Source organism: Canis lupus, chromosome 20 (assembly GCF_011100685.1).
Source record: "Canis lupus familiaris isolate Mischka breed German Shepherd chromosome 20, alternate assembly UU_Cfam_GSD_1.0, whole genome shotgun sequence".
Taxonomy (NCBI): Eukaryota; Metazoa; Chordata; class Mammalia; order Carnivora; family Canidae; genus Canis; species Canis lupus.
In genome coordinates, this window is record NC_049241.1 from 6,958,465 (window position 1) to 6,971,636 (window position 13,172).

At 44.1% G+C, this 13,172-nt stretch overlaps 1 protein-coding gene across 6 annotated transcripts in view; it reads left to right on the plus strand.

Moving 5' to 3' along the window:
- The window catches only part of VGLL4 (vestigial like family member 4), a 163,314-nt gene that overhangs the window by 133,214 nt on the left and 16,928 nt on the right, over positions 1 to 13,172 (plus strand). The window contains exon 1 of one of the 6 annotated variants that reach the window (XM_038565631.1): positions 5,147 to 5,270. The exons of the other annotated variants lie outside the window; for them this stretch is intronic. Coding sequence (XP_038421559.1) covers positions 5,257 to 5,270 — 14 coding nt within the window. The 5' untranslated portion in view covers positions 5,147 to 5,256. Of the gene's footprint in view, positions 1 to 5,146; positions 5,271 to 13,172 lie in introns of those variants that run through there. 6 annotated transcript variants of the gene reach the window in all.

The window sequence follows — 13,172 nt, forward strand, 5'->3', positions numbered from 1 at the left end:
CAGCACAGTACCTGATACCTGCTAGGTGCTAAATAAGTGTTTGAATGAAAAACAAATCACTCTGGGAGCATTGTTAAAACTCTCCTCCCTTTGGGAAAGATTTTAAGAATTGCTTTTACATATGTAATAAATCCTGCGTGGCACCACTTCCTGTGCTTCTGTGTTTTCTTGTAGCCTTGATGTTTAGTTGAGGAAAAATGCTGGAAGAGAGAGAACCAGAGCATTACTACCTTCACTCTTTCCTTTCCCTATCCCTTGCTCCCCCAAGACAGGAAATGCAAACCTGGGCAAATGCACAGTTTACGAATCACTAGCTCCGCTTGTGATGCTTGCTTTGGATCAAATGATCTTTTCCTGATGTTGACTTTGAGTAATAAGTCTTCAGAGTTCATTGTATGAATGAAATGTGGGTTTTTTTTTTCCCCACTGCTCTATTTATATTTCTTCTTATGCACTGTGCTCTGATGCCAGTGTGTACATAATGTAAGGTATATGGAAATGAGAAATTCACTTCAGCTGGGCTCACCTCCCAATGCAGAGGGGTGGCCAGACATGTCTTCTGGGTGGAAATCAACCCAAAGACTAGATCTGTTCCTACTAGAAAAGCAAGCAAATATCTACCCAAGTGTTCAGTACTTTTGGTATTTTTTCAAATCTACCTAAAAAGTTCTCAAAGCCAAAGTGTATTGGCTATTCTAATAGAATTGTTTATTTTTTTTGTTTGTTTGTGATAGCTTTGGGCTGGCATCACTGACAGCTCTAGTTCCCTGTGTGTTGGTTTTGAATGATCTTGCATCGTTTTGTATTAGGCTTTTAGCTTTAGAGTAAGTTATATCAACTGATGGAAACAGCATTCTCTCAGAGCTGTCTGTCAAATGTGGATTAAGGTTGGGAGTGGAGACCTAATTGAAAGGGGCTGATGGCTGCATGGTGCCATGGTCAGCAGGTAATCTTGAGGGCTTATTTGGAGGACACGGTAAAGTTTATTGGTGGGTGGTGTCTCTGGCTTCTTTTTGAGAACAAGATAAAATCCAGGTTCCTTATGGTGATTTTCAAGAATTTTGGTGATTTGTCCCAAACTCCCTTTTCCCACTTAGTTCTTAGTAGGTGGCCTTCTTGGACTATCGATCATTGAACTACTCCTTAACCATGGTTAAATCTTAAAAGAATGTATTTAAATTCCTGCTGTTACATACCTTTAAGCAAGCTACACAGTATGAGAAGTAGCTCTTTGACAATTCAGGGTGGGCAGTTTGGATCATCCAACCTGCTTCAGGACTTCATTTTGAGGCTAATATTTGAAACCAACATTTTCCTTGCTCATGGCATCTTCAAATATATGGCATGCTCCTCTCCATCACACAATTCCTCCCCGTATCCTTGTGTGGGCTCTTCTGTAAAACTAAAGTCCCACAACATCCCACTTTGCCTACATTTGGTTATTAGATAATTCTAGACGTACCATCCAAATTTGATGATAATCTGACCTGTCATCTTTTACTCCCTCCACCATCCCCTGCCCCAATTTTTTATTTTGGAAGAAGTTCAGATTTGCAGAAACATTGAACAACTATTTCAATGAATACCCTTCACTAGATTCACCAGTTAATATTTTGCCAAATTTGCTTTCCCTTTTATATATGTTTTAACAATGATATGATCTAATATACAAATATATTCACATTCAGTGATGTCCTTTATAGATTTTTCTTTTTAATGCAGGATTCGATTACAAGTCATACTCTGCATTTCATTTAGAACAGATTTCTCCATTTTGCGGGGGTGGATGATGATGGCATTTTGGTGGCTAATGGAAAGGGGACCTGGCAGGGACAAGTCTCAGCACCTTGGTGAGGTGAGGTCTCCCCTTGGGACAGTAGTTGGACGCCTGGCAGGGAGTTGGTTTGTTTGTCTGTGAACCCTGGGAGGGGTGGCATTGTGGATGATAAATAAAGGCAGTATTCAGTATACGTGTGTGATTGTTATATTGTAGGAAGTGAGAGCTCAGGAATGGGGTGGGGGGGATGAGGGGGAAGGGAGAGAAGTCATGGTGGAGGAGGAGGCAAAGGATCTAGAACACAAGATGGCTGAAATTTATGCAATACATTTAATTTTTCCTGCCTGCTCTAAGATAGCTCAAATCACCTTTTCATAGACTTTTATTACTAATGCCCCAAAGGCTCAGTTCTACTTCTACCCCCGGAATTCCAACAGTTTAATTCCAACAATTCCAACAACAACAATGACAAAAACAGAACTAGTACCTTCACTTATTCATGGCAGAGATGGAGCATTCTCTGTTCCTTTTCTCCCTAAACCTATAAAACTCAAAACGTCAGTAGATTGCTTTCCTGTAAGATCCCCAATTTCTTACTGAGAAATAATTCATTGGAAACTCAGGTGAAGTCTTTTGATTGAAAACTGGTGCCATTTGGGTGTGTGTGTGTTGGGGAGTTATCTTCTAATTTTCAGCAGCATATATGGTATCTAATAAAAAGTCTCAGAATTTTTAAGACTTGTTGTCAATAACTCCTCCATGACTCTGTGATTGGATTCCAGTATATGTGTAGGACCTGGAAAGGGGACTGTGGTACTATTCATGGTGATTGAGTCTAAGACCTGGAGTGGTTGGCCATGGTGCCTCCCCGCCAAGCATCTTGCCGTGGTGCTGGGAGAGGGCAGGTGTGCTCTGTGCAGCAGTTGCTCTGGGTATTGCTCACAGGAGCATAGAGCTCCTTCTACCTCCTGCTGCCAAGGTCCTGGGGCTGCCTCATTTTTGTTTTTGTTTTTGTTTTCCTTTACCAGGATTGGTTGACTCTTCTTTCATTTCCAAGAAATGTAGCACAGTATCCTTCCAGTAAATTCCCCTTTATTTTCTTCAACTAGCTAGCTTTGTTTTATGTTGCTTGTAACCAAAAGAACTTGTTAAACAAATGCAGATATTTGGGTTGTTTACAGTGTTTCACTGTTATTTGCAAAACTTCTGGGATGATGTATGTAGATCCATCCTTGTGCCTATGTCATATTTCCCATTTTTCTAGAATTGGAATTTCTGGGTCAGAAGGCACCCTTTTCTGCTTTGGCTGGTATATTCCCTAGCAGGTTCTCTGATTTACATTCCCACTAGTAACCTGTCTGCACGTGCCCGTCTCCCTGCATCATCACAAAATGACTATTACCATGTACTCAATTTTTGCTAGATTCATAGGGAATCATTGTAGTAACTTGCCTTTTTTCCCTTCTCTGCTACTAGGGAACTTGAATGATTTTTTCACATGCTTATTGGCCACTTGGGTTTCCTTTGTTACTTTGTATCTTCTCTCTCTCTCCCTCTCCCTCTCCCTCTCCTCTCCCTCTCCCTGTCTCTCTCTCTCTCTCTCTCTCTCTATTTTAATTAGGGCATTCATCTTCTCTTATTGTGTTATAACTTTTCATGTCAAGCATCCTTCATCAGATGTTAGGAAAATAACCATTTTCCTAGTTTGTCGTTTGCTTTTCAACATTACTGTTTTTTTAAAATACAGATTTTTAAAAACTTGGAAATGGTTGAATCATTCAAAAAAATATATATATATTAATGGAAGAGGCTTCGAAAGTGTTCTGGGACTGAAATGTGTTAGTACCTTGTAATATGTCTGCTGTGTTTCGATGGTAGGGTAATTCTATCTGCTTGATGCATGTTTGCTGTGGAATGGAGGAAAGCATGTTGTTTGTGTATAACTTCTTTAGCTCAGTTTATCCAATATTTTCCCCAAGTGCCTGTTTGTTGATGGGTGTGCAGGGAAGGAGTCAGCCCTGGTTAGAGGAGGGAACGTAGCTGTGCCTGGTGATGATGTACAGGACGGAACTCTGTGAGGAGCAGGGCCACCGCCTGCCTTTGCTGACTTGTCTGCTTTTTCCTCCCTTCCCCTCAAGAACGTTTTTCACTATATCACTGAGTACTGTGCGTGGCCAGAGCGCTTTCGGTATTTGTTTTAATAGCCTCTTGTTGGGTACCATAAGTAAGCTCTGAAATCAAAAGTTTAAATTCTGTTTTTATTTAACCATTTTACCAGATGTTTCCTGTGGTTTGACAGATTACCATTTACTCGAAAGTTACACTCCTGAGATTTTGAATGTTATGGACACTGTTGCTATAGACAATGATTGTGTCAGGGCAGGATTTGGAAGACAACTTTCAAATCACTTTTGGGTTGAAGTTGTGTTTTCCCCCAGAACTGAAATGCTTATCTTCGTAATCTGTTTTTACCTTCTCGGTTACCATTCTGATCTGTGGTTTATGAAAGGCTATAATCTATATCTGTTAGAGTTTATTCCAATAAACACCATTGTTCCTCCATGGGGATTCCTTTCTGGAAGCAGCTGGACTCAGGTACATCCAGGTTTTGTTTGCAAAACTCACCTGGGTTGGGGGGGAAAAAAGCTCAGGTGATGGGCAGGAGAAGATTTAAATTGGGTTGAAAATCCGGCTTGATGCCCTACGTGGTAGGCCACTTGATGCTGAGTTCGGTTGATCTAGAAAGCTGCAAGCTTGGCAGTTTTTTGCACCCACCGAGAGCCGCCGTCAAGACAAAGCGAGGACTGCTGTGGTACCTTTGGTTCCCCAGTGCCCACAGTCAGCGTCTCTCTGCAGCCTGAGTCCTCATAGAAAAGAGCCTCCCATCCAGGATTCTGCTGGCAGGAGGAAAGCAGAAGGAAGTTGCTTCCTACAAAACACAGGCGAGACTAGTTGTGGCTGCAGCGGGGGGTGGGGATGAGGATTTTTGACATTCCTTCACTAAGGGGCCAGATGCAAGGGTGCCATGGAGTTGCATGCGTGGTTCCGTCAGAGCTGGCTCCCTTCTCCAGCAACCTTCCTCTCCTGTGTTTTGTTTAGCCTTATTTAGAGTTTTCATAAAAGCCTTATGTTATGGAAGATGGAGAAACAAAGAAAGAGGAAATCGCATGCTATAATTCCGACAGCAGATCTATTTGCGCACAGAATGGAACTGTAATGATGCATGTAACGTTTTGGCAAGACCCTCTGTGTAAATAAACCCTCCCCGGAGTTACTAACCCATCCCAGGGCCCGCAGGGAAGTTTGCTCGCGGCGCGGGGCAGGCCGGCCCCTCACCTTGCAGCGCGCCTCTCCGACGGGGACTCTTATTCTGACAGGCGCCCTGCTCACCCACTTCTGCGCGGGGCCCGCCTGCCAAGTTTGTGAGGCCCAAGGCTTTCTTGTGGGAGGACGCTGGGCTGTCTTCATGCTCTTTGGCAATGATTAAAGTGAGGTTAGTACCAAAAACCCTTTCATTTTATTCCCTTATCCTTGCTTTTTCAAACCAGATGGCAGCCCTGTATTTTCAGCTGTAATTAATTTAAACTATGAGGCAGCAAGTCCTGGGAGAGGTAGGGTTGACCGTGCTCCGAAGGGGCAGCGCTGACTTGCCTGCCCAGCCCTCCCCGTCACCAGATGGCACCTGGTCCCAACCAGAGCGTGTCCCGCGCTGCTTCTGAGGGGCCTGGCAGCGGAGCCTGCCGCCGGCCGCCCATGACACGTGGGAGCCGCGCGGGTTAAGGCACACAGGTAACTGTTGCCTTAATGGATTGGAAGCAAGCGAGCTTCAGGTGATGGCTGACATGTCCTGCCAGGCCGGGCTTCCTGGGACCGCCCGAGACCGTGGCGCATAGTTTGAGTGGCCGCTGATTCAGGGAGTACGGGGTGCTTTTTCTCCCCACTCACTGCAGCTGCCAGGATCGCCTCCAAAAAGGGGGGATGTTTTAGGTTTAACATTTATTCTTAAAGAAAATTACAAGGGCAATGAAAGCCCTGGGCCACGATTGCAGTCTGGAGGTTTTGACCTCAGCCACCTGACCACTTCCCTCCGTGGAAATTTTACTCGAGTCCCCTCTCTGTAAGTTGCGTTAATCAGTGATTGAGAGATCCTTCACTTTTTAGTAGAAAATGAGTGCTTTTGTTTGATCTCTAAGTAACTTGTCAGATAACTCCACAGAGCGGCCTCCCGCCACCCCCTTCTCCCCGCCCCTCCGTGCTCTGAATCCAAACTCAGGTGAAAACAGAGCGAAGTAACCGACTTCCCAGGAGCTCGGCATCCAGGTGCCTGTACCTGCCCGCACAGGTTGGCACACAGGGTTTTAGTTTCATCGTTGGAGGAATACATTTTCCGGGCAGTACAGAGGAGTTGCAGACTGAAGATCTGTTAACTATAATATATGTGCAGAACACTTTGTAAAACAGTACACTAATGTTATACAAGTGGTAGTTATTACTATTATTAACATTAGCCATCCTTGGATGACTTGAAGTAATTTTTAAAGGCCCATAGTGAGAAATGAGAACCACAAATATGTAGCTTGTGAGTCTCCAGAATGCTCACTGGTGATTACAGCATCACTGACTGCAGTCGCTGTGTGTGCTTGAGTTTGCTGAATTTACTGGGCTGGGTGATGGCTGTTCTTTGTTTACTTAATTTTTATGTCAAATATTTACATTATTCATGAGCATCTCTCTCATAGACCACTTGGACTGTGTTTACCAAGGCTTGCATTTTTGTTGTTGTTGTGGGCCAGACCCATCCTTCTGGAAACCTTTTATTTTTCTCTAGGAGAGAGGGCCAAACATGTAGATGATTTGTCAAAACTTGTAAGGACTAAAAATTTAACATAGAATTACCATATCCAGCAAGTCCACTTACTGGTATGTTCCCCAAAGAATTGAAAGTGGGGATCAAGCCATTATTTGCACACCCATGTTCATAGCAGCATTGTTCACAATAGCCAACAGGTAGAAACTGCCCAAATGTCCATCAGTGGATGAACAGGTAAACAGAATATGTATGCACATAATGGAATATTATTCAGCCTTAGGAACACAGTTCTGACACACACTACAACACGGATGAACCTTGAAGACATTCGCCAAGTGAAATATACTAGTTACAAAAGGACAAAAATAATGTAAGATTTCATTTATGCGAGGAGTCAAATTCATAGAGAAAGAAAGTAGGACAGTAGTTGTTGCACAAAGGAGGAGGGAGACAGGAGTTCGTGTTTAATGGGGATAGACTTTTAGTTTGGGAAGATGAAAACATTCTGGAGGTAGATGGTGGTGATGGTTGCACAACAACATGAATATATTTAATGCCGCTCAATGACATACTTAAAAATGACTAAAATGGTGAATTTTATGTGTATTTTACCACAATAAAAAAATAAAAAAATCTAAGAACTAATGATTAACTTTAGTTCACTTGAGTAAACAATAATAAATCTCTTATGTGTTCCATACTTAGCTGGGAGAAGCAGTGTGTAAGGAGGGGGTAAGTGGTTTGGAAGACAGCAGAAGTCCAGCTCCCTGGAGATAATGATATTTGGTGCCTAATAATAAGAGAGTCACAGTGTGATGACTCTTGGAGGTGGTAAGTTTAATTTAAAGGGTAGTTAGAGGGCAACCCTGGTGGCTCAGCAGTTTAGCGCTGCCCTCGGCCCAGGGCGTGATCCTGGGGACCTGGGATCGAGTTCCGCGTCCCGCTTCCTGCATAGCGCCTGCTTCTCCCTCTGCCTGTGCCCCCCCCCCCCCCGTCTGTCTCTTGTGATTAAGTAAACAAAAAAATTTTTTTTTTTTTTAAAGGGTAGTTAGAATTAACCATTACCATTTGGTTTTGTACTTCCCAAGAAAAGGAGAGGGGTTGTGTCACTGGGGTATTAGGAAATGATGGTCCTCTGGATTCTTCAAAGGTGTTCTAGAATCATCAACTCAAGAGTTTGGGGGAAAATGCCACCTCAGTGCTGAACAGAATCACCAGGTTCCCGAGGAGGTTCCTTTCCCTCTTTCTCTTCCAGGTTCCAGGTTTGGGATGTGGACATGATTTTAGTAGCCAGGGGATGGCTTTTAGATGTTAGTGATGTTACAATAAAACTAAGTGGACAGCTTAATTAGTACTGAAATCCATGAAGTTTTCAAATGAGAATATTTGTAAAGAAATACAACTTTATAACTCAGAAATGAAATAGGCCATCTGTGTTTTGGTTTTTTTAAGGTCCCTTGGGCACTTTGCTTTAAGAATAGAGATTGATGTGTGATTTGCCTATCAATTGTAATAGCCTTTCCAAGCACCTGTGGGACCTCGTAATAATCATTAATTCACATCTTGTTCCTATCATGTAATCTGTGTTTTTTTTTTTTTAAAGGCCAACTTTTCCTCTAGTCTTTGAAAAATGGGGTTCAACCTGGACTGCCTAGATGCTCAGAGGGAATTAATGCACTAAATGCCTAGCATTAATGCAGTACATAATTTACTCTCAGATAAAAGATCCTTGAGGTTCTTCATTACTACTATTTTAAAGACTATTGGATAGATCCCTCATTATATTTTATTAGATGAATATTTAATCACTTCATATAAACCATCTTAAATTTTCAAACTTTTTAGTATAGTTATATAGTAACTTAACTCAATTATTTAGCCCAAAAGTTTCTGATGTCAGTCAAGGTAGGTGGCTGGTTTTGAGAGAAAAACTGGCTAATTTTTGTTTAGTGTTGAATAAATGTACTGAATTTGAGGTTGGATAACCCCTCATATCAAGAAGTCATAAAATCATGTGGAGCTAGTTGGCACCAGCATCGGGTGCAGGAAGGTGACTGGGTGGGTGTGCATAGGGGAAGAGGGAGGAGCAACAAACATAGGAAGGACATTTGCCAGTGTATGTCTGATGTGCAAGCACAGATGATGCAAATACAGGTAGCAACTCATTTGTAATCCTTGCCAAGGTGGGGTCATAAATACAGCTGAGTTAAAGGAAAAAGAAGAGGAGGGATTTAGATGACCACACACTTACAACATGACACAGGTGCTGAAGGAACTGTTGGCATCTTGGGTAATGCTGTTAAAAGTGTGGTTCTAGATGACTTAGAGTGTTGAAATCATCTTGATTTCGAGTTCTGTTCTGTTGACCTTAATTCTTACTTATTAGATCTTATGTCATGTTTTTTTTTTAAGATTTTATTTATTCATGAAAGAGAGAGAGAGAGAGAGGCAGAGACATAGGCAGAGGGAGAAGCAGGATCCAAGCAGGGAGCCCGATGTGGGACTTGATCTCCGGTCTCCAGGATCACGCCCTGAGCCAAAGGCAGGTGCTGAACCACCCAGGCGTCCCTGTCCTGATGTTTGGTGCAGAAATATGCTACCATAAATGAAGGGAATTATCTTTTCCCGTGTGCTCTGTGTTAGATCACATCGAGAGTATTATATTTAGTTCTAGGCACCACACTTATGTGCACCACACCTACAAATGTTAATTTGTAGGGCATGTGAAGATGGATGGTGGGATGATAAAGGGTCTGGGACAATTTGGAGCAGTTCTTGGGTGAAGAGAAATCTGGGCATGGCAGGGCTAACACAGCAGTTTTCTAGGAGTAGGAAGAGGAAAAAGACTTCATTGAGTTTTCCCAGAGGCTTCCCAAAGTTTTGGACCTTTGACCAAAGAATCATACTGGAAAGAAAATTTCATTTATTGTGAGGATGAACGTTTCATTGAAGCTCTTCAATCCTTGAGTGAAATGCCTGAAGAGGAAGTTAGTGCCCATCCCCAGAAGTGTTTAAGAAGTTAGCCACCCCCCTGGTTATGGAATGAATGAGTCACGGGAGTGAAAGGCAGAGCATAGGGAACATAGTGGTACTGTCATGGGGTTGTGGAATGACAGCTAATAGTTATACTTGTGGTGAGTACAGAATAATGTATAGACATATTGGGTCACCATGTTGTGTTCACCTGAAACTAACGTAACATTGTGGGTCAGCTACACTTTAAGAAAAAAATAGCAGTATGGCCATCTTAGGGATGCTGAGATTTCCCACCCACTCTCCTTTATTCACAGCCATCTTACCTTGAAGTTTTCTTCCTTTGAGTAGGACAAAAAGTCCCATCTTTCTGCTAAATGGCTCTCTAATATTTTACAATGATTTGCAGCAAATTGCAGAGTAAACTAAGAGTGAGCCTTCTGAAGAACTTGAACGGAGTTATGACAGATGGCTTGGTACCAAACCAGAAGCATGGAAGCAGAAATAACGATGGAAGGTGTTTTCAGACCACTCCTTTCAGGGTGGGAGTGGTTTGCAATGGCGGGAGTTGGCTCTCCAAGTTACCCCTGTACCAGAGCTGCTCTGGTCACCGGCTTCATGAGCTCCTCTGTCTTGTTCAGACCAGTTAGTGCTGGTTTTTCCTAAGAATTCATGTGCTTTTTGGTTGGTTCAGAAGTTAGTCACTGTGTACCAGGCACTGTATAGACACCGACTGATGGAGTCTTCTGAGCAGCATATCGTGCATGGAAGTTACTCTCCCTCATTTGTTTCATTCCAGGTGTGTCTGGAGGTCTGGAGGGACCTTTCTTCCCCCTGGATCTCAGATCAGTGGATAGCTGAGAAAGGGGATGCCTCCCTCCTCTGCCTTCCTGAGGAGGGTGTGTAAAGTAATGGTCCCACACCACTTTGCTAGCACAAGGAAGGTGTTGCCTGTGGATCTTAGACTGAGAGGTGGGGTGGGAAGCAGCAGGGAGAGCTGAGGCCCTGGGTTGACCCCAGTAGAGCCAGCATTGGCACTGGACAGTCTTGGTGGGCAGATCCCTTTGCTCCCCCTCTTTCTCCTGTCCTTGCCCCAGCTCACCCAAGCATTCCCTAAATTAGGACAGCAGAGCAAAGTGTCACCAGGTTGATGCCTCTGATTTTGTGAAGGGGAGGTAGATGGTCTTTTCTAGGCTTTTGTCCACCTCAGACACTGTAGTAGCTCAGTTATAGAAGGGAAGACATAATGTTTTCCGTCCCATCTCTGGTTCCAAGGACTCCATTTAATGCCAAAAATATGGTAGTGGTTGTAGTTTTTAAACATCATTCATTGAGAGAATACATAATGATGAAAGCTCCTACCAATATAGTAGCAGTAGGAATTTTAAATTAATTTATATTTTATTAATTTCAGCTACATCTCCATTCACTTGGAAACTCTGAGTGTACACGTGTGGGACCTGTGATCTGTCCGAAGAGTAAGCAGTGCTGGCTGTGCACATGGATCCTGGGCCCCGGCTCACACATGGAGGCCCCTTCCTTTGGTGGCAGTAGTTGCCAGCATGGGGAGGGGGATGAGCTGCCTTACAAGTCATGTTCTCAGGCTGACCTCTTTTCTCAAACTTTTCTCTTGTCTCAGCTAATGATGGGAAACATGTGCAGACAGCTCTAGTCAAAGACAACCAATGCCTTATTTACATGGGGCTGAGCTGTTTGGAAATGTGGCTTGAGTCCCCGGGCTATCTGTGAGAGCGCTGCCCTGCCTGCTGACATCTCTGGGAGTCTTGCTTTCTGTGGGTGACAGCGCTAGAAAGCTTTTCCTCTGTGCAGCAGGTCAGCTCTCTGAATGCTGGAGCGGGGGATGGGGAAGGGTGCTGTGGTGGGCCCTGTGCTCCCTCGGCCCATCCTCTCTTACTTCACGCAGTACTCTAGCATACCTAGTTGCCTAGTTTGTTGGCCCGGCGTAAGGAGTGGTAGCACCAGCAGTGGCAGGCACGCTTCTCCAGGAGTGACCCTTTAGTCACTGACCCAAGAGTGCAAACGGCCGAGCAGTCTGAAACAACTCCATCCAGGCCCGTGGAGGCCTGCTACATCACATCCGGGAGCAGTGTTTATACTGAGGAGCCTGAGTCACCAAGAAAGGGAAGAAGTTGCAGGGTGTTTCAGACAGGTTTCTGACTAAAATAGTTTAAAAAACATATTATCTCTTAAGGCTTAATGTTTTGGTTTTATCTAGGAGCTTAAGTGGCTGTGCTGGGTAAGTGCCGCAGGGTCCCTTGTGTGACCTGCATAGTAATTGTGCTCAAGGAGAGACCCACTTGCCCCCAGAGTTCCTTCCTGTCTCCCGAAGAAAGGACAGGAGTTCACAAAACGCTCATTAGGGCTGACCTGCTGGAGGAATGGAGGGAAGTCTGAGGAGTCTCAAAGGCTGGAGAGTATTTGGAGATATCGTTACACTAATTTAGTGCCTCTCACTCTTGGGAAGGCTTTGATTGGAAACCCTTGACTCAATTATAGACACAGAGTCCAAGTCAGTAACAGCGGAAATGTCACTTAGATACATATTTCCTCTTACACTATTTGTGATCTCTCCCCCCTCTCCCTGCACTAGAGAAATGTGTTATTTCTGAAGCCCCTGTAAGGCAGTTCGGCAGAAGAGAAAGGGTGGCCTGATCTGAGTTCCTACTTCACCACCTACCAGGCTTGTGACCTTGGGTGATTGGCCCACCTCTCAAATCCATTTCTCCCCATGTTCTAAGGCAATGGTGGTGGGAGCCCCAGAGGGCTTGCACAGGCATTGATGTGAGAAGGGGGACAGTACTCACAGTTGGCCCATGGCCTTGAGGGGTTGGTTATCGATGGACCCATCAATGCAGGAATGATGGAAAGATCTAGTGGGTCATTCATGCTGTCATCTGTCCAAAATGTTACCGAGCCAAAAGGTTTTGCAATGTAACTTGGCTGACAACCGTCTTCCCTCCTGTATGCGGGGGCAGGTGGGGATGCTTTTCCTGCCTTCCTGAATTGCTCTTGGAGGTGAGGTCAGGGGGCAGCTTGCTCTCCAGCTTCTCACTGGCAGCCCTGGGCTCACACACACTGTCTTAACTTGTGTTGTCATTTCTTGGTGCTGGTTAAATATTCCTCATAATGACAGGCCTGCATGGCAAAGTCCAGTGGATCTTAGGAATCTCTTTGAAAATGAAGCTTTAAGACTTCGTGCAGGGGGTGGGGGGTGGCATGTGTTAATTATAGATAAAGCAGAAAAAACCGTGATTATGGAGAATGTCTAAAGATGTATAAAGCAATGGTGTGGAAAAGCCATGGAAATTGTATTGGTTTCCCAGGAACAACCTGACAAAGTACCACAAAGTAGAGGGAGGAGTAGATTGTGTCACAGTTCTCGAGGCTAGAAGTCCAAGGTCAGGATGTCAGCAGTGTTGGTTCCTTCTTGAAAGCTGTGAGTGTGGATCTGCTCTTGCCTCTCTCCTGACTTCTGGTAGCCTCAAGCATTCCTTGGCTTGTAGATGGCATTCTCCCTACGTCTTCACATTGTTTCTCCTCTGTGTGTGTGTCACTTTGTTCAGATTTCCCGCTTTTCTATAAGGACACCAG